At 34.1% G+C, this 20233-nt stretch overlaps 1 protein-coding gene across 1 annotated transcript in view; it reads right to left on the bottom strand.

Annotated features, from left to right (window-relative positions):
* Window positions 1-12113, bottom strand: part of LOC123282669 (uncharacterized) — a 108835-nt gene extending 96722 nt beyond the window's left edge. The window contains exon 1 of the mRNA XM_044764155.2: window positions 12036-12113. Within this exon, the coding sequence (XP_044620090.2) occupies window positions 12036-12095 (60 nt within the window). The 5' untranslated portion in view covers window positions 12096-12113. The remainder of the gene's footprint in view (window positions 1-12035) is intronic.
* Between the last annotated feature and the right edge of the window lie 8120 nt (window positions 12114-20233).

Here is a 20233-nt window from a genome sequence, read left to right as displayed (position 1 = left end):
AGTTAAAATCCTTCAGTGACATCCTATTTCCTTTAAAATTAAGACCAAACTTCTTAAAACATGAAATATGAGGTTTGTCATAATCTGGCTCCTTCCTGCCTACTCCTTTATCCCCACATCCCTCCACCCAGTTGCATCTCAAATCAATCTTCATCTGTATTAACTCATACTTATCCTTCAGATCTCATCTTAAACATGACTTCTTCAAGGTCTTTGCCTCTGACCTCCTTCAACTAGATCAAATTTCTGGTTACACTCTCTAGTATGAGCCTGTACTTTTCCTTCAGAACACTTACCTATATTGCAATTGTTTATTGTCTGTCACCCCCATTGACAATGAATGTTCCATGAGGGTATAGATTATATCTTGTTCACTGAAGTATCCCAAGCACCTAGCCTAGTGCTTGGAACTAGTAGGTGCTCAATAAATATTTGGTAAATTAACAAATGAACTTTGTGCTCCAGTCATACTGAAGTACTTAGTTTCTTAGACGAGTCACACACGGCTCTCCCTTTACACATGCTGCCTGGCTTACTCCTTCTTTTCCTTCAAGACCAATTTCTGGCTGTCATCTTTCTTGGGAAACACTTTCTGAGCCCCTCTGTTATAGTGTAAATAAAAAAGCTTCACATTCCATCTTCATTGCCTTTCTTTATAGCCAGGAATTGCAAAAGGCTAGACTAACTTAAGACCTTCAAATTGAAAACTACATTAGCTGCAATATAGAAACAGGAAAATAAAACTGTAGCAATAATAATCATAGTAATAGCTACCATTTATTTTATGTTTACTATCTAATAGGTAAAACCCTGATATTTTCCATCATAATGTAGTAGGTGGTTAAAAGTACATACTGTTGAATCAAACTGCCTTAATACCTCTAACTAGATGTGTGAACTTAGACCACTCATTTAACCTCTCTGTGCCTTTGCTTCCTCATCTGTAAAATGGGGATACTAGTAGCATCTGTATCTTAAAGCTATTATGAGGATTATCAAGGAAATATTTGTAGATTGCTTAGAACAGTGTCTGGCACACAGTAAATACAATATTAGTGCTTGTTAAATAAATTATCAACCTTTTACAGGCAAAAGAAACAGACCAATTAGAAAACTGTAAAGAAACACAATTGTTTTTAAGAAAATATAAAAATTGTTTTATGGATATGTCTAGGTGATTCCTGCTGAACATATTCTATGGCAGAGTTTTCAGTAAGTGATAAGAGGGTTGTAAATATGAAGGTCTGTCTGGAGCAGGAGGGAAACCTTTCATATTAAAACTAGAGTGCTGAGGATACTGTGCTCAACTGAGTATTGATAAGCTCAAATCTGTCTAGTAGGTATATGGCTGCATATTGGGTCGGGATATACATACATATGCTGTAGTAACATTGGTTATTCACTAATTCATTCAGCAACTGTTTATTGATCATTGATTACATACTTTGCACTATTATAAGCATCAGAATTATAATGGTACACAAAAACAGACATAGTTCCTGCCCTTGAGCAGCTTACAGCTAGTTCAATGGGAGAAACAGTTATTAATTAAAAATAATTAAACCTGAACATGATTATGAGTTTCCCTTTGGTATTCTTTTCATAGCCTCTCTGTCTAATGCTTCTCTGACATTAAGGGAATCTTGTTCTGATGATCCTTTCCCCATTGTCCTTAGAGTCCAATGACCAGGCTCATGAGAATAGCATTCTTCTTAACCACACATAAGTATTTTCTGTATTGTTTATTTGAAGTTCTTTTTTTAAATTTGTGAGAAGGGTTGTACTTATGTGCCCCCCTTCATTTAATGTAGCCACTTTAACATAATTAGAATACCCAGTTCCTTAAGAGGCTCAAAATAAATGAGATTATTTGAAAATTCCAAATAAGGCAATCTGTTGAGGGAGACTGGGGAAGGGAGCTCAAAAGATTGTCATATAAACAACTTCTACTCTAAGAGATATTGTGTAGGGGCAAGAATGTGAACTGTGGAACCATCCAGATCTGAGTTAGAATTCAATTTTAGCCACTTATGAGCTACACAATCTTAGCCAAGTAACTAAACCTCTTTGGGCCTCAATTTCTTTATCTGTGAACTAGGGTTAATAATACTTCCATCTCACAGGACGGTAATGAGAATAGTATCCAGCTCATATTAGGCATTCAATAAATGTTAGGTTTTTTTACTTTTACCCATTTGTTTAGGTTGTCTCTGATTATATATTGAGACTGTTCAGGGCAAACAAATGAAGTAATCAAACTATGCTAATAATAGTTTATTACCAATATGTATGTTTCCTGATTTCATTTGTCCTGCCCCCCCCAAATGCAAATTTCTTTTAAAGGAGAGTTTTTTTGTTTTCCAGATAAATTTTAATCAATAAAAAAGGTGAATCACATTAGGCAATTTCTATTTTTCTTTTAAACTCTAACTATGGCATTTATGATCTGCATTTGTGTAAATCATGCTCAATAATTTGAGGACCTATTTTAATAGCACATTTCATAGATTAAACCAGAGGTTTACCTCATACAAGGATATCAGCATAAAGTATTAAGTCATTGCAACTTTATCTTAAAGATTATCTATCCATATTATTTGCTTAAATTTAAAAGTGTTTTCATTTGGGACAATTTCAGATCAAATTATCTTGTTCAATCTTTTTTTTATAAAATGGTGAATTCAACTTCAACTTAGATATAGAGGTGGTGAGGGACAAAAGCTTCATAAACACATATGAAAATATATTAATGGCGAAATTTGAAGTATATTTCCTTATAATATCATTAATGCATATGGATACTTATTCAAGAAAAATATGCCATAAATAGATGCTTTCACTGGCCTTACCTTAAATTGTTTACATATGAGCTTTTAAATTTAGCCAACTAGGTTTAAACCGCCTATAAATTCAATTATTTAATGGAAACAATTCTTGTCAGCAATTGGATATAATTTAGGGGGGAGAGTAGAAGTTATTTTGAATATCATGGATAACAACAAATTTTTGGCTTTTAACTTGCAGAGGATATTCTTTTCACAAATTACCAAGAAGATATGTTTAAAAGAAAGTGTCAGAGATTAAGGGAAGGGACAAGATGGATAGACTTCCTCCTGTCCGTAAGGCCTTACCCCATTCTCACCATCTAACTCTTTTAAATCCAGATTAAATCTTACTCTATGAAGAACTCTCAGATTAACAGTTTTTTCTCTTTTGAATTTCTACAACACTTCACTTTCTTGTCTGCACTCATGTTTTGGACCTGATTATCTCTTGCCTTATATTAATAACCTGTGAGTCTAATCTGATTGTAAACTTGTTATGTTTGGCTGACACAATTTTTTAAAAAATATTTGAATTTGAATCCAGTTAGGCAATCCTATGCATCCTGGTCCACACCTTTCCAAACCACTTCCTATTTTTATATATATGCCCTGTTTCAATCATTTAAGATACCTGCCTGGACCCGGAAGCTACCTGATTATAACCCCTGAGTTCGAATTTTGATTCCTATCTATAATGTAAGTTACCAGCAAGAAAAGACACATAATTTTTATTTTCAATTTCTTAAAATCAATACCTTCAAATACTACCCAAAACTAAAGAGGAGGCTCCATAATACAGCTATTGGATGAATGAGTGGATGAATAGACTAAAATAAAGATCAGGAAATTACAGAAGAATTGTATCTCTATTATGTTTTGTTTCTAGTTATCGATTTGCTGTCAAATTCTCAAGCCACAGATATAATAACTCCGAATGAGAGAAAAAACTATTTTCTATAGATCAATTAACTAATTTATATCAACTTTATAAAACTTACAGTGTGATTTTCCCCTGCAGCCTTGGTGACTATTGATTCCATAAAAAGTTACTGAGCTGCAACAAGTAAATTTTTTTTCTTTGCTAATGGAAATGCTAGTAATCACCAGGATCAGATTGATTTATGCCAACTCACAAACTCTGGCAGCAAAAATAGGGGAATATATGTGATTTATGAATGTAGCAGAATCTTAGCTAATAGGCCCGTTCTTCATTTTTCTCTTTTCTTATTGGTCATGATTAAACTTGCTGAACAGCCACTTTGGAAAACAGTCTGGCAGTTCCTCAAATGACCAAACATGGAATTACCATATCACTCAGCATTTTTATTCCTATGTATATACCCAAGAGAAATGAAAATCTACGTCCACACAAAATTTGCACGTGAATGTTCATACCAGCATTATTCATGATAGCCAAAACGTGGAAACAACCCAAATGCCTATCAACTGAAGAATGGATATATCCACATAATGCAATAGTAATTGACAATAAAAAAGAATGAAGTAGAGATAAATTCTACAACTCGAATGAATCTTGAAAACCTTGTGGTAAGTGAAAGAAGCAAGATACAAAAGGCTACATATTGTATTATTCTACTATTTGAAACGTCCAAACTATACAAATCATCTATAGAAACAGAAAGTAGTTTACTATTTGCCAGGAGCTAGAGAAGAGGTAGAATGGGGAATAACTGATAATGGATATGGGATTTATTTTTGGGGTGATGACAGTTTTCCAAACTTGATTGTGGTGATGGTTGCAGAACTCTGTGAGTATACCAAAACCATTTCATTGTATACTTTAAATTGGTTAATTTTATGGTATGTGATTTATATTTCAATAAAGCTGATAAAAATTATTGAAGTACTCTAGCTTTATCTAAATGAATAGAGCTGAGAAGTTGTGATCATCCAACTAGCTTCCATAGAATCTATCCAACTGTTTTTTCACAGAAGGATGGGGAGGTGTATACTAAATGAAGAAAAAATAAAGAAGTCCCAGTATTCTGGAGGGAATAAATTTACATTTGTTGTCTTAAGTTCTACATATCAAAAACAAAATGCAGAAATAATCACTAGACCAAATACCACACTATAATTTACACAAAATTTCCTATCTACTACTCCATTGCCTTATAAATACTTTCTTATAGTATGGATCCACTTACAGGCCCACAAGCATGCCTTTATGTTTCAGATCTATGCCTCTGCCTGTTCTTAATGTCTTGTTTCCTTCCTCCATCTGTACCTCATGTTCCACCTCAAACCCTACTTCCTCTGTGAAGCTTCCTGACTAGCATAACCCACAGATTTTGAAACACATATGCTATGGACTGCTTAGTATTGTGTACTTAATTACCTTCACTTAGCCTTCATTTTATGTTCCCAGCGAGGTTGTAAACTTTCTATCTCTTCTTTGTGCCCTCTTCATTGCCTAGTATACAGCACAGAGTGGTATTTCAAGGTTCCTAGTTTCATCAGACTTCTAAAAGTTTTAGTGAAGGAGTGGCATGTCTTCCTGACTGAAGAGGCAGCTTTTTTTGCCTGGATCACTACTTGATGCTATACTTTGTGAAAGACTCATTAACAAAGTGGGGTATATAAAATTTTGAGGTGAGTACACAGCAGGATGCAGAATGGCTGAGAAAAATGGTTTCCAATGAATCACTGTTAGTCTAGAAAGACATAATAAGTACTCACTGTCAGAGCCACTCCTGGATTCAATGTTATTAACATTTTTATCTATGCTGTAGCAAAAAGAGCAGTAACAAATCTTATAAGGTTTGCATATGACACAAGATGTGTTAGTAGGAGGTACCTTGGAAAACAGAATAAGCTTAAAAATAATTATGGTAATAAGAGATGTATTCAAAAACAGAATGACACTTAGTGAAGGATAACTTCTAGAATACTTATAGAGATGATGGAACAGATTAAGCAAATACGCAAATACAAGGTGAAAAAATGGTCTATGTATACATAAGTAATAAGATCCAAGGGTCACAATGAACACAAGATGGTGATATAGAAAATTAAGCATGTTTAATTGCTCACATTAGAGTGAAACATATAGAATTTTTGTAGGGAAATATTTCCATTACGATCAGAAATGGTCAGAGCTTTACAAAAGTTCTGGATCTAATCCTGGAAAGTACAACCAGAGGTTAAAACATTAAAATGGAAACCATAAAGTGATCTAAGGAGTTATAATCAACCTTTGTTAATTAAAAGAACTATGGTTAGGGGCCAGCCCCGTGGCCAAGTGGTTAAGTTTGTGCGTTCCATTTCGGCAGCCCAGGGTTTCACCGGTTTGGATCCTGGGCAAAGACATGGCATTGCTCATAAGGCCATGCTGAGGTGGCATCCCGCATAGCACAACTAGAAGGACCTAAAAATAGAATATACAACTATGTATTGGGGGGCTTTGGGGAGAGGAAGAAGAAGAAGAAGAAAAAAAGAAGATTGGCAACAGACGTTAGCTCAGGTGCCAATCTTTAAAAAAAAAAGAACTATGGTTATTTATCTGTGGAAGACAGGGCTGAGGGGGTGATTTGTTGATCTTCCAAATCATAAAGGACAGTGTTGTGGTAAAAAGAGTATAGCTTCTGGGATGATTCATTCATTCATCAAATAATGATCCCAAGAAAAACCTGTCTTGACATGATGGTTTTGACACTTACCATCTGTCTTTCAGTTTCCTTATCTATAAACAAGGGTATTATAGGTACTGTTTAGTATTATTATGAGGGTTAAATGAGATAAGATATGTAAAGTGGCTACCACAGTATTGCCCCAAGTAGGCCATGGGTTACGAACTCAAATGCTACAGAGCCCAAGTTAAATAAACTATATAAGGAATACAAACATGGTATAATGTAATAGGGAACAAGTAAGGACTGTGGTAAACTAAAGAATGCATGCTCTGTTCTTAAGGGGGCAGGCAGTATTCCAATGGCTTGTTATCCTGCAGAAATGAGAGCTTGGTGTGGCCAGGTATTCTGATTTTTCGAGGGAGTTAGAAATTCAGAATGTTAATGAAAATTTTCCTCATTAAAACTGGTGACAACTGATTCAAATGAAAAAAAAATATGGATGAGTGTGACCAGCAGATTGACAACCTACAAATTTTGATGTAGGCATCAACACAAATTCACCGTGACTGGTCAAAATATTCCAAATTTGAAAATAGGCTGGAGTTAGCATCTTTGATCTGTCTGACATTTTCTATTATGGCTTTATTCATATATGGATTCTCATCAACAAAGACCCCTAATCATTCTACCTCAAGTAAGTACAGTTGCCAGATTATTAAATTTAATAATTAACTTACTAAATTATAAACAGAATGTTTGCCCTTCACATTCTGGCGTGTTCCAGACTGATATCAGACTAATTCAGGAATAGTTTGGGGTCCAAAGTGATATGGAGAAGTCATTAGATAATTATCTCCCATTCTACTACTACATAGCTAAAGTGAGTATTTATGGAGTGGTACATTCACTGATAATAACACCTATGACAGTTGAAATATTACCAATTTTTTTGAATATTTATTTGTTGAATATGCTTTACTCTGAGTTCCTTCCACACATAATTTCACTAAGTCTTTTCTGGTCCTTTCATTGGATACCTATTCCTTTATTTACTATAAACTTCCAGAATGTTCCTTAATTCAACTGAAAGAAATGAAAACCAAAATATTGATAATTTATTTGCACTGCAGGGAAATTCTCTCAATAAAGATTCTGCCAAACCCCATCCTTACAACATTACTAACTCTTGTAGTCTCAACTCACTCAATAATTTAATTCTCAATTTACAGTAAAAGTAACTAAGTTATGGGTTAAATTGTATTGGAGATAATATGTTGTAGACTTTAACATGGAATTCTGGTATATGCTCATGCCTATTTTGCTTTCTGGTCACTAGTAAGTAAGAAAAATGCCTTATATTGAGGCTTTCCAAAGTCCTTGTAGTTCCACTTCGGTATTGCTACTCTGATAAAAGTTAGGTTTGTTATGTAGCAGAACATACTTATAATAAAAACAATTTTTCTTCAAATATTTTGGTCAACTATGATGATTTTCAGCAAAGAAATCTTATACTTATCTATGACTATCTCTTATATTTGTCCAACACTTTATGTTTTTACAAAATGCTTTCACATAAATAACCACATCCAACTCTAACCCCCAAACGGTAAAAAATAGTAATCATTATCACCATCTCACTGATGGCCTGAGAGGGGAAAAATATGAATTAGCTAAGTGATCTGTCTTATGTAAAACAGTGTGTTAATTTGTGACCAAGTCAGCACCATGATCCTGATCTCTTAACTTCTAATTGACTACTCTTTCCACTGTACTGCCTGAAATGGTTGATAAAAATCTATGAGATTAGTGAATAAATTGGCAAATATTTATGCTTCATATGCTCTAGGCATCCTCTTACATTGGTGAAGAATAAACCAAGTCCTTTCTCTGAAGGAGGTTAAATCTGGTTAACAAAACAGTATCTCCACATAAAAGAGATATAACAATACAAAGTAGTATATGAAGACAAAGTTTTATGACATTCTACAGGAGGTGAATGGTCCAAAAAGACTTCCTGAAGAAGGGAGAGATCCATTTTGGAGAAAAAAACATTCAGATAACCAGAAAGAATAGAGTTTCACATTTTCAGAGAGGTTTTGAGCAAAAACAAACAGCTAGGAATGCACATGGTGAATTCCAAGGAGAGTAAAAAATCCATTACGGCGGGAGCAGAAAACAAAACAAATAATCAAAACAAAAATCACTGATAGAGTACTGAGAGAACAGTGCTGCCATTTTAGTAGATGGTTTTGATTGACAAGCAAAGGCATTTGGAATTATTCACAGGAATTATTCCATTGAGATAAAAAATAAATAAATAAAATGGAAATAAATGGAATGATTTCCATTGAGAGCCATGAAAGGTTTTGAGTAGGAGAATGATACTGTATCACCAAGTAGTGTTTATAGATAGAATAATCTCTTTACAGAGCATAGAATGGATCATCAATTTGAAAGTTAGATGGACTTGAACATTATCAATGATCAATATTAATGATAAGAATAATATAAAAATATGTGGACAATACCTGTGGAGCTTCAAATTCATAATCCTCGTCAGTGTACCTATTTTCCCAATAACCTACAAAATTAGTTGTGGATGTTCAATGTTTTCTGTAATACAACAACAACAAAACTTGGTTTGCTAACAAAGGATGATTTATACTCAAGGGGCAGTATATTTTGAAGACTCAAATAAGCCATAACAGATTATGTAAGCCTGTCTTGAGAGGAAAAAGGACACATATAGTAAGAGTATAACAGGCATACAACCAATGTATGAACAGAAGAAATCTGTCAAAGTGTGGTTGATGTTTTAAATAAGAAGAAAACACTTGAGAATGCACTGATTGAATTCTACAGACGCCTTCTGACATCTCACAAGCTGTTTCTCATCACTAGTAATGTGTTTCTGATTGTCATTTTTCTATTTAATTGAAAAGTTATGCATATTAAAAGGCAAAACCAGGTAATAACAGCCTTTTCAATTAGCACTACAGGGACCAATAACAATATAACCTAAAGAAAAATGAAGAAAATTCCGTTTTCAACAGGAAGAAGCACAAAATGTAAAAGTAGAATTTTAAAAGTCATTATTTTTCAGTGAAGAGACTATACCAGCTTTCTCAATGCAAATATCCTCTTAAAGGAGGTATTTAACATTTTACCATTGTACTTTGGCCTTCAGAATCCTGGCTAATTCCAACATTGCCTAAAATTTCATAGCCTTACCTTAATTTCAGATAGGCCAATCTATAAGACTTTCTGACAAGAGAGTGGAGAAACCAAATAAAACTTTGTTTTAGGGTGAGCTCATTGAAGCCATTCTGTAGGCAAATGCTAGGCAATTTATAAATAGTATAGCATATTGAATAAGAGCATGAGCTCTGGAGTCAGATTGCTTGTCATTTAACAGCCACATGATTTGGGGCACGTTATTTAGACTCTATGTGGTTCAGTTTCTTCTTGTAAAATGAAGAAAAGAATAATATATAATTCATTAGCTTGACAAAAAGATTAAACATATCATCACTTATAAAATGATTATCATAGTGTCCAGCATGGTAAACATTCCATAAATGATAGCTATTATTATTACTTAGACCTACATTTCAGTGAATGTTTCTTTGGTAACAGATGACAGTCTATGAAACTATACTCAAAAACTCAAAAAGTATGTGGAATTGGAACTTAAAGTGTTTCTGAAAAGTGAAAATTTCTTTCAATGTTTTAGTGATAGACTTAGTGATTAGATCAATTGTTTCTCTTCATATACCCTTAGGTGTACATCTCTTGTGAAGTGACTGTAAAGAGACAGACAACAGAGGCACCATTATCACATGTGTATGGGCTTTTACTTTCATGCTTATTTAGACACACACAGTTAGCACCTTCCAAGCAGAAAACAGTTTTAAAACGAGTGGAACACCCAGGACTTGGCATGACCAGAAAATGACTGATGGTAAAACTTTCTGAATCAGATGTTAGTTAGCACACTTTTGGTATTCATCATTCAGTTTTTAAAGATTAATAAACCAAATTAGGGCTGCTTTATGAACATTTTCCACTTAAAGGTGGCTTCTTGGCACTGCATAGCTCCCATTTTGCAAGAAGAACTTAGGATCTATTTCCATCTTTTAAATATTTTATTATAACATTGATAATATGTGGTTACTAGGTAATTATAGTCAATTGTGTGTTTTTGTTATCTTATAAATCAATATTATAAATTATATAATGAGCAAATTGCCAATATGTGTTTACGTGACCCTTAATTGAAGACTGAGCTGGTTAGACAGAATGATTTATTATTCCTTAATATGCTATATTTTTAGCTCATGTTTTGTGGAAATGTAAGTGAGGAATTTCTCAATATCATCTGTGAAGTTGCTTCCATTAGTGTAGCTAAACAATTTTAATTTTCTTGTACTTATATACCGTTTGATAAGCATGTTCACAAAATGATTAAATAACAGGATCCTGGTAAGCGAATAAGTAGGTCAATGTAAGAAACTCACTTTGTGAATACGAGAGTAGAGATTGGAAGAATCTAATTACTTTATAATCTTGTTGGAGGGGCCAGGAACATTCCAAAATATAGTCCCTGTGCATTAGTGTCCTGGGAGAATAAATTATCCCATCTCATTAGGACTGGATTCTGAGATCTCCTTTCCTTGGGCATCCATCCATCCACCCACCCATACCTACATACATTCAATCATACATTCACTCATTCAACATACATTAAATTTCTACTATGTTCAAGGTACTATGTTATTTGCTGTGACTGCAAAAATCAATAAGAAAACATGGCACAGACTGACTAGAATACAGTGTGATGAGTTGTTTGATAGTATTATTTACAAAGTGCCATATGACCACAAAGAAGAAACTGATTAATTCTACCCGAGAGTGTCAGGCAAGATTATCACAAGAGAAGTGACATTTGAACTGAATGTTAAGAGTGAGTAAGAATTACTCAGGCAGAGAAGGAAGGGGAAGGGAATCTAAGCACTGAGAAAAATATGGAAAAAAAAGACACAAACAGTGAGAGTACACGGAGTATTTGCAGATGTAGAAGTAGTCTATTATGTCTAGTAGACTCCAGGACAGGGAGTTGCAGGAGATGAGGTTAGAAATTTGGTTGGGATCATATTTTTAAGGGCTGCGTATTCCATATTAAGGAATAAGAACTAGTAAAAGCAACTGAGAATCAGAGAAGTTAGAAAAAATAGGAAGGTTACAGAAAAAATAATTTTTACATAAAGTTTCAAGGAAGGAAGAGTCAACAGAGTAAAATGTTGAATAATAGCCAGTGTTCACATGAGAAGGAAGTGAAGAGCCAAGACAGTCATCAATAGCATTTAGGCTGTTACATAAATGATCAACTGAATAAGTGAATCTTCAATTGTTCTTGCAAGATTACTGAAAGGTAATCTTAACTAGAGTCCATGGTAGCATGACTTTTTTGGAGTGCAAATAATATTGTAACGAAACAAATTCTAAGTCTCTGAATTCAAGCTATATGTGGAATATTATTTAAGTGGTGAAGTTTATGTATCTCTTCCCCCAATAGTTACCTTCTCAGTGCTCACAATGGAGAATTCAACCCACTCACCATTGATAGATGATGCGTTGGAGGCACATAGTCAGGTCCACGTTCCCCTGAGAAACTCATTGCTTCGGGTTCAATGGCAATTGGCTAAAAGCAAAAGTGAAAAGTCCATTAAATATAAAGCATACTGTGCTATAAAAAGGAAACCATCGTTGTTTATAAAAGGCTCAGACATCTTAATCAACTTTTTAATATTTAAAAAAATAGATCATAAACTGTGCACATGCACAAGGGCAATTACATAAACAGTTAACATTTATTGAGTGCTTCCTATATGTCCGGCATTATTCTATGTTAACTCCTTTAATCCTCACAACAACCTTATAAGTTAGGTACTATTCCTATGCACATTTGACAGATGAGAAAACCAAGACCTGGAGAATTAAATTAAATTGGCCAAAGTCACACAGCTAGTAAATAATGAAGTCGGGATTCGACTTCAAGTAGTCTGGCACTGGAGCCCACACTTAACCACTAAACCAGTCTAATAAATATAGAAGCCTAAATAGGCATTATAAAGATATAAATGGATTTATTTAACATTCTTTATATAGCACTTACTATACCAGGCTCTGTTTTTAGTGCTTTATAAATATTACTTCATTTATTATGGTAGTGCCATATTAATACTGCTTCACTTAATACGGACATTTGGAGAAATACACTATGTATAAATACATTGGATCATCTTAAATTCCCTTCTATTTCTGGAAAAAATGTAGGATTAGTAGACTTCAAAAAGTGGATATAAATGAAAAGAATGCTTGTCAAAAATGGGGCATTTGTGTGTGTAAAAACTTAAGTAGAGGGTATAGAGTTAGATTATTTCTATTACCACTTCAAAGCTGAGATTAAGATCTTAGCATCTAAGATTACTTGAAAAGCACTGACCTCAACAGTCTGAGTAGATCAGTTCATTAACAGAATTAACAGTAATAAAACTAGTCAATGATAATATTATGAAGTAGATAATGTCTGTCTCAGGTGCTTTCCAATTACTTTTTCTATTCACTTTCTCCAATATTAACTTCCTATTTCCCTTAGCGTTCCTTGATGTCAATTCTACCATAGCTGTGATTTCTTTCATGTCACAAAATATGAACTGATACATTTATCATACTGCTACGGATTCCAAGAAAATTTCAAGAGAAGGATTTACCATAGGAAGAGTGTACTGATTAAGTAAATGAATAGATCTTTAATAGTAGAGAAGACAATGTGGTTGGATAACCTACTTCACTTACAATAAGTTCAATCTTAGAGAGCAATAGTTGCTCTGTATTACATTACATAACCAAATATTTCACTCTCTGAGCAGCAGTTAGTATAATGGTTAACGGCACAGTATTTAAGAGCCACTGGTTTTTGAATCCTGGCTCTCCCATTTATTAAGCTGTGTACCATTGAGCAAATTAAACTCTCTAAGGCTCAGTTTCCTCATCTGTAGAATAGGAATACTATTAATACCTTCCTCACATGGCTGTTACACAGATTGAATGAGATAATGTGAATAAGGTGTTTTGCACATATGCCCACAAACTAATACTTATCAGTATTTGTCGTGAAATATGAAAAATATCGCCAATTTATGAATTTACATATTAATTGTAAAGGTTATTCATTATTTTGGAAAGGCCTTAAACATTGTGACATGTCAAGCCATCAAAAATTTTGGTGAGGTCCCTACTATGAATACTGAGGGGTAAAATTCAAACATGCTTTTGGGAATTCAAGTCCATTTTCCTTGATGGGTGAGTATCCATGACATTAATTAGAGTATTTCAATTAAGACTAATCCCACCTTAACATATGTGTAAAAAATAATTCACAAATTTGTTGATTCTTCTTACTATGGACATTAGCTAGTATTGTGTTATCTTTCAGCTCAGTTGTTAAAACTATCCTCATTCATTTAGCACAATGACAGTTAAACTCAATCATTCTTGTTGACTTTAATAGTTACAGTGATCTAACGTCACCTTTCACGTTCTTAACTTTGTTTCTCATGAGAAAGCCCAACTGTTTATTGATTAGAGAGAATTTGATAGGTAAAAATATAGTTTAATCTGCTGAAATTAAAATTGGTGGGGTATAGCTTTGACAAAGAAATCTCAGGAAAAGAAACGGGAGATTTCAGCCATTATTTTTAACACTTTTGATAAAAGTGAAGCCATGTATTAAATACTTCACTACAATATGGTGGGAGAGTTGAAATCAGCAATTCATGGTCTTTACTACTCCAAGGCTGAGTACTGAAAACAATACAGGTGAGACTGACCTTTAAAATGCAGATGGGTACAAGAAAGGAATGATACCTTTTAATGTTAGAGTGGGCTATATTTTATCTTATTTCAGCTCAGTACAAGAAGGTCTTTCCACGCTTTCATTCTTTTTCTAATTTACTCTATGTTGAAATAAATAAGATGGTTTGAAATTAAATGTAAGATCTGTGTATGAATTGGAAAAAGTCAGGAAGTATATGTATTAAATGGTTAACAGTGACGACCTCTGGAGGTGGGACTTTCACTTTTTACCTCACACAATTTAAAAAATGTCATGGTAAACCAAATCAATAATATTTTGAAAATAAACTCTGAAATCTAATTTTATTTGATAAAGAAAACAGGAATTCATATTCAGACTAGAAACAGAGCACTTTAAATCCTGTTTAGTATACTATGTATAAATGTATACTATTATATATTATATGACATATAATACTGTATATTATACGTTAATCTTATACTTTATAATATGGTTGCATATTATGATATAAATCTATAATATAGGTATACTATATCATGTAATATAGACAGTATATTATAACCACAAAAATAGGCAGATATGTTTTTTTCCCTTATACAACACGATTTCAAAACTATTTAATTTCAAGACTACAGATTAGAGCTTAAAAGATTTATGGTTTTCATTTGGTTAGCCAACAATTTTTTCCTTTTAAAAAATATGTAAGCATTTCAAAGAAAGCTGTTTTTTTCTCTTTGCTTTAAATCTACTATGTTAACTAATAAATACACTATGCTAACAAAACAGTCAACAGAATTCAGCATTTTTTTTCTTAATAGCTTGCTATAAGGTTAGTTTCTGAATCTTAACAGACGTGTAATATAATAAGCTACCAAATACATACTTAAAAAAGATACTTTGGAAATCAATTTGTATTCGATGACATTTATCATAAGTGAAGAGACACAGAAAAAATTTTTTAATAAACAAGCCTTTTCTTGAGACTAGGCACTAGCCAAGTTTTCACAAATTAACCACTGGATTGCCAGCATCTCAAGGGCAGAAATCATGTCATATTTATTTTTGCCTCTTATTTTTAGCACATAGTAGGGGGTCCATAAATGTTTGTTGAACTAAACTGAATAATAAAGCCAAAGAACTAAAGATGTACTGATGTAAAAGAAATGCATCATAAGATTCAGGACTACTGTAAAAGCTTTCAATAATGGAAGCATAAAAAGACATAATCTTGCAGTGAAATTTGAAACAGGGACACTAACGCTATATGGGCCCACAGAAAGTAGTGCCAAATAATATATGTGAATATGAGTATGAGATTCAAATAAAATTTAAGCACTGAGAGGCACTGGAGATGACAACTTAAATTTTTCTCTCTGCAGATAGGAACATTAAGACACAGAGATAGCAACCAAATCACTCAAGGTGGACACAGCAAGAGATTGTACACAGATCAAAACTTTAGTTAGTACATTTTCTGAACCAAATATGACACATGATTTGACAAAGGATAAATGAATACTACACAAAGGACAAGATGTGATAAGTATCAAAAGAGGTACTAATATGATGTTACAGGAATCAAATCAAAAGCAAGTTCTTTTCAGAGAAGTGGTACAGTGCAGTAATTAAGAATAAGGAACATAGAGCCATACCACTGAAGTCCAAATCCCACTCAGCTACATTTTGCTGTGTAACTTTGAGCAAGTTATTCAATGTCTGTGTATCAAGTTTCTCATCTATAACATAGGGATAACAATAGTACATATCGATGTGAATTAAATTAGTCAATATATGTACACAGTTTAGAACAGTTCTGGGCTATGATAAATATAGCCTGTTCTGCTACAAGGTATGTTTCTTTACTGCACATTAGCTCATGTGCAATTGATAAACGGGACACGGGGTCAGAATAAATTTGAAGTTGTGTTACACAATTTTCCCCAGCATGCTGATTTTTTGAAGTTATCAGGATCAAGCTTTATCACAATTAAAGAGAAAGCTTTAGTAATACATAAAGACATTAAGTGCTAAAAATCCCATAGAAGTACCTTCCTTTACTGCCAATGGGGTCTTCAAAAACCAACACATTTTCCTCTATGTTAAGGTATCTAGGGATCTGGAAGACACTTCCTAGTTTTAACAAAAAAACTGACTTTTTTGTAGCAGGTTCCCCTTGAATCGTATTTTTAATGTAGACAAAACTAGTACCTATTAAAAGAAAATTTCTTCAAGGACCAATTTCTTGAAAGAGGAAGTTTGAGTCCCAAGGTATAAGGCTGTTAAAGATGGACTGACTATTTTAGATCATATATCCTAATGGAGATTTAAGCATACTAATATTCTTTATTAGGATTATTATTGCTATTCTTGGGATTAAGGTTACAAAGTTCCACAGGTTTTGAATGGTCTGCTTCAGCCTTGTTTTCCTATATTTCTATTATTTTTTGTGAGCAACTATGTACAATGAGGTTCTTTTCTTAGTTTTTTAAAATCAATACACATATGGTATTATAGCAAAAATGCAGTCATTCAATAAAGGTTAGTAATTATTATTTTTGACAAGAGATGATTAATAAAGGTTTCATGAAGGATATTATCAACTGAGTTTAAAAGGATGGTAAGAAATTTAAGAAGTAGAAATTGCTGAGAATGGTTTCAAGAGAAGAACACAGCACGAACAGTGGCATTGGTGGAAAAGGGAGTAGTATACTAAGGATGGTAAGTTTATTCTATTTCCCTGGGGGTGAACAAAATTATGGGATATGATATTGGAAATGTGGGTCAGCCCTGAACTGTATGGTGGAAAATAATAAAGCTGCTTTTAGTCTCTGAAGAAAAATAAAATATTTGACTTCTTCATTTTTCAAGGTATTTTATTGATCTACTCTAGACCCAGGTAAAATGACTGCTCTGTTAACACTGATAGAGTATTTTTTGCCATATTAGGACTTTCTTTTACCTCAAGATTGTCAAAATGAAAATTAGCTATTTGCTGTAAATCTTTATGGAAATTTGAAAATCATTCAACTTTTTCCAATTTAGCTAAATATAAAATACACAAATCAAGTGGGATCCAGAGACAGAAATATAGAATATTTAAATGCATGAAACAAACTTGAATGAACAGAGTAAAAAGTAAATCAACAAATTTCTATCCCTCTGATTCTAGTCACAGAAGAATTCAAATACCAATGTTTTCCTACTCCAATACATACCTCCCAGATTTCAATCTCCTTATCCAACTTTTAATTGCTGACTTTTCCTCTTGCAATTTCAATTGGACCTTCAGTGCTGTCAGTTCATCTTATATTTTTATTTTTTGCTGAGGAAGACTAGCCTTGTGCTAACATCTATTGCCAATCTTACTCTTTTTCTTTAACTTTTTTTTTGAGAAAGATTAGCCCTGAGCTAACATCTGCCACCAATCCTCCTCTTTTTGCTTAGGAAGACTGTCCCTGAGCTAACAACCATGCCCATCTTCCTCTACTTTATATGTGGGATGCCTGTCACAGCATGGCTTGACAAGTGGTGCATAGGTCCACACCCAGGATCCGAACCAGTGAACCCCAGGGTGCCAAAGTGGAATGTGCGAACTTAACTGATGCACCACCAGGCCAGCCCCACTCTTTATTTGCACATGAATATTAGCCCTGAGCTAACATCTCTGCCAATCATCCTCCACTTTATATGTGGGTCGCCACCACAGCATGGCTGAAGAGTGGTGTAGGTCCAGGCCTGTGATCCAAACCCATGAATCCAGGCCACTGAAGCAGAGCATGCTGAACTTAACCACTACACCACAGAACTGGCCCCCTCAGTTCTTCTTTTTTTACTCCCAATTCCCATTCCCCCAAAAACCATTCCAAAACTTTACTCATCTCTCTGAGCCATCCAAAAAATTTGGACCACCCTCACTCTCAGAACGTGGAGATTCTTTATGAGAAATACTAACAATCTTTGCTTAGTCAACAGTATTCGTTTCTCTACAAATAGTATGCATGAATAAACATCCGTTTTCTGTCTAATGATCCATATAGGATAAGAATACAATTGAGGAAGTCTATCTTGGTTGCTATTATGTTACATAAAGATTAAGTCAAAGGCTAATAAATCCATCTTGTAAAGAAACAAAGAAACATGAAAATTATTGAGCCATATATGTCTATCTTCTTTCCTTCTCAGTTCTTTATTTTATTTATTTATTTATTTACTTATTTATTTATTTATTTATTCATTATTCTTTTTGAGGAAGATTAGCCCTGAGCTAACATCTGCCACTAATCCTCCTTTGTTTTTTTTTGCTGAGGAAGATTGGCTCTGAGCTAAAATCCACGCCCCTCTTCCTCTACTTTATATGTGGGATGCCTGCCACAGCATGGCTTGATAAGCGGTGCGTAGGTCCACAGCCAGGATCAGAACCAGCAAACCCCAGGCCACCAAAGCAGAGAATGCAAACTTAACCACTGTGTCACTGGACCAGCCTCCTTCTCAGTTCTTTAAGTATCCACATCCACTCTGTTAATTGGATAGTCTGATTCCGATAGTACTGAAAAATAAAATCTCACTAATTTTCTCCACAATTTTTATATTATTTTAAAATCTAACACTTCTGACAGTTTTACAACTGCAACTAAAAGCATTTATATACACTGAAAAAAGGCAGCTGGCTGACTCATATTCTACTAATGAATCTTATGTAAATATATCTTTTTAATTCCTCCAATATCAGCACCCTACTTTGTCCAAAACTCTATACTTACAATACAGAAGACTTTTACTTTAAATGGGTAGAATATTAGATACCATGAGTTTAACGTTATTTCAAAATCTCAAAATAGGCAATAGATTGTTTAAAAATTGGCTGTACAGGTTGCTTGGTGTCTTAACTTTTTATAAGTCACTTAGTTAATAACTTTAATTGGGAACACTGCTCTTTTTCAGTAATGTGAATGGGAATGATATCAATGAAACTGGCAGAGTAGAGACCTACAAAATTTCTTGTCTCCATAAAAGCAATGAGAAAGTTGGAAAAAATGATCAGAGTCAATTTTTTCAGAACTCTGGAAAATAACTAAAGGTTTACAGCAATCAGGAAGAATTTATTTTAAAAAATCGTGGACTTTCAGAACAGCAAGCTCTGTGGCATTTTCACTTGTCCTATTCTTATTCCCCCATCTGTGGTAAACCAACTGCCTGAAATCATGATGAAACCAATATCCCAGTAGCCTCCAGAGGAGGCAAAATGGGGATGGAGCACCTCCAAAGCTCCATTCCCAGAGAACTGTCATTATTTGACCTGTCTGATGGTTTCATGAAAGACTCCACTTGCAAGGCTCTTTATTTGACCTGGCTAGGAGTTCATTCAATGTGAAACCTCTTCCCTGTGGTATTTGTTAAAAACAATTAGAGGCAATATTTGACATCATGACTGCCTGAGGTGGTAGATAACAGCTGGGGCAAACCATAAATTAACCAAAAAGCTTTAAAGGAAAAACTGGGGAATGATATATTCATAGAAGCTTTGATAACCTCCAACATATTCATTAGGAATCTAAAAGGCCATGGGTATGCACAGAGCTGTGTGTATGCCCATGGCTGTGAACATGCTTGGGAAAGACCTGAGAAAGCCCTAAGTTCTTACTTCTGGCTGACATTGAGTCTCTGGCAAAGCACAAAATGAAGGCTAAGGCAGAGTTTCAACTGCCTAGCTGTGTGCTGAAGGTATGCTCAACACACAGAGAGGTTCTCAGCAAAGACTGGGAGATGAATTCATACCAAGCCTTCAAGAAAGTTTCTCTGTAATCATTAACCACTAAACTGAGCAGAGACTTGACAGATCACACATGACAAGGATATAGAATTTAAAGACTAGTTCAGAAAATTCACTAAACAAACAATATTAACAAACAGCAAAAATAACAAACATTAGGGAGGGA

The sequence above is a fragment of the Equus asinus genome, chromosome X, assembly GCF_041296235.1.
Source record: "Equus asinus isolate D_3611 breed Donkey chromosome X, EquAss-T2T_v2, whole genome shotgun sequence".
In the NCBI taxonomy this organism is placed as follows: domain Eukaryota; kingdom Metazoa; phylum Chordata; class Mammalia; order Perissodactyla; family Equidae; genus Equus; species Equus asinus.
Note: the sequence above shows the minus strand (reverse complement) of the source record. Positions and strands in the feature narration are given on the sequence as shown.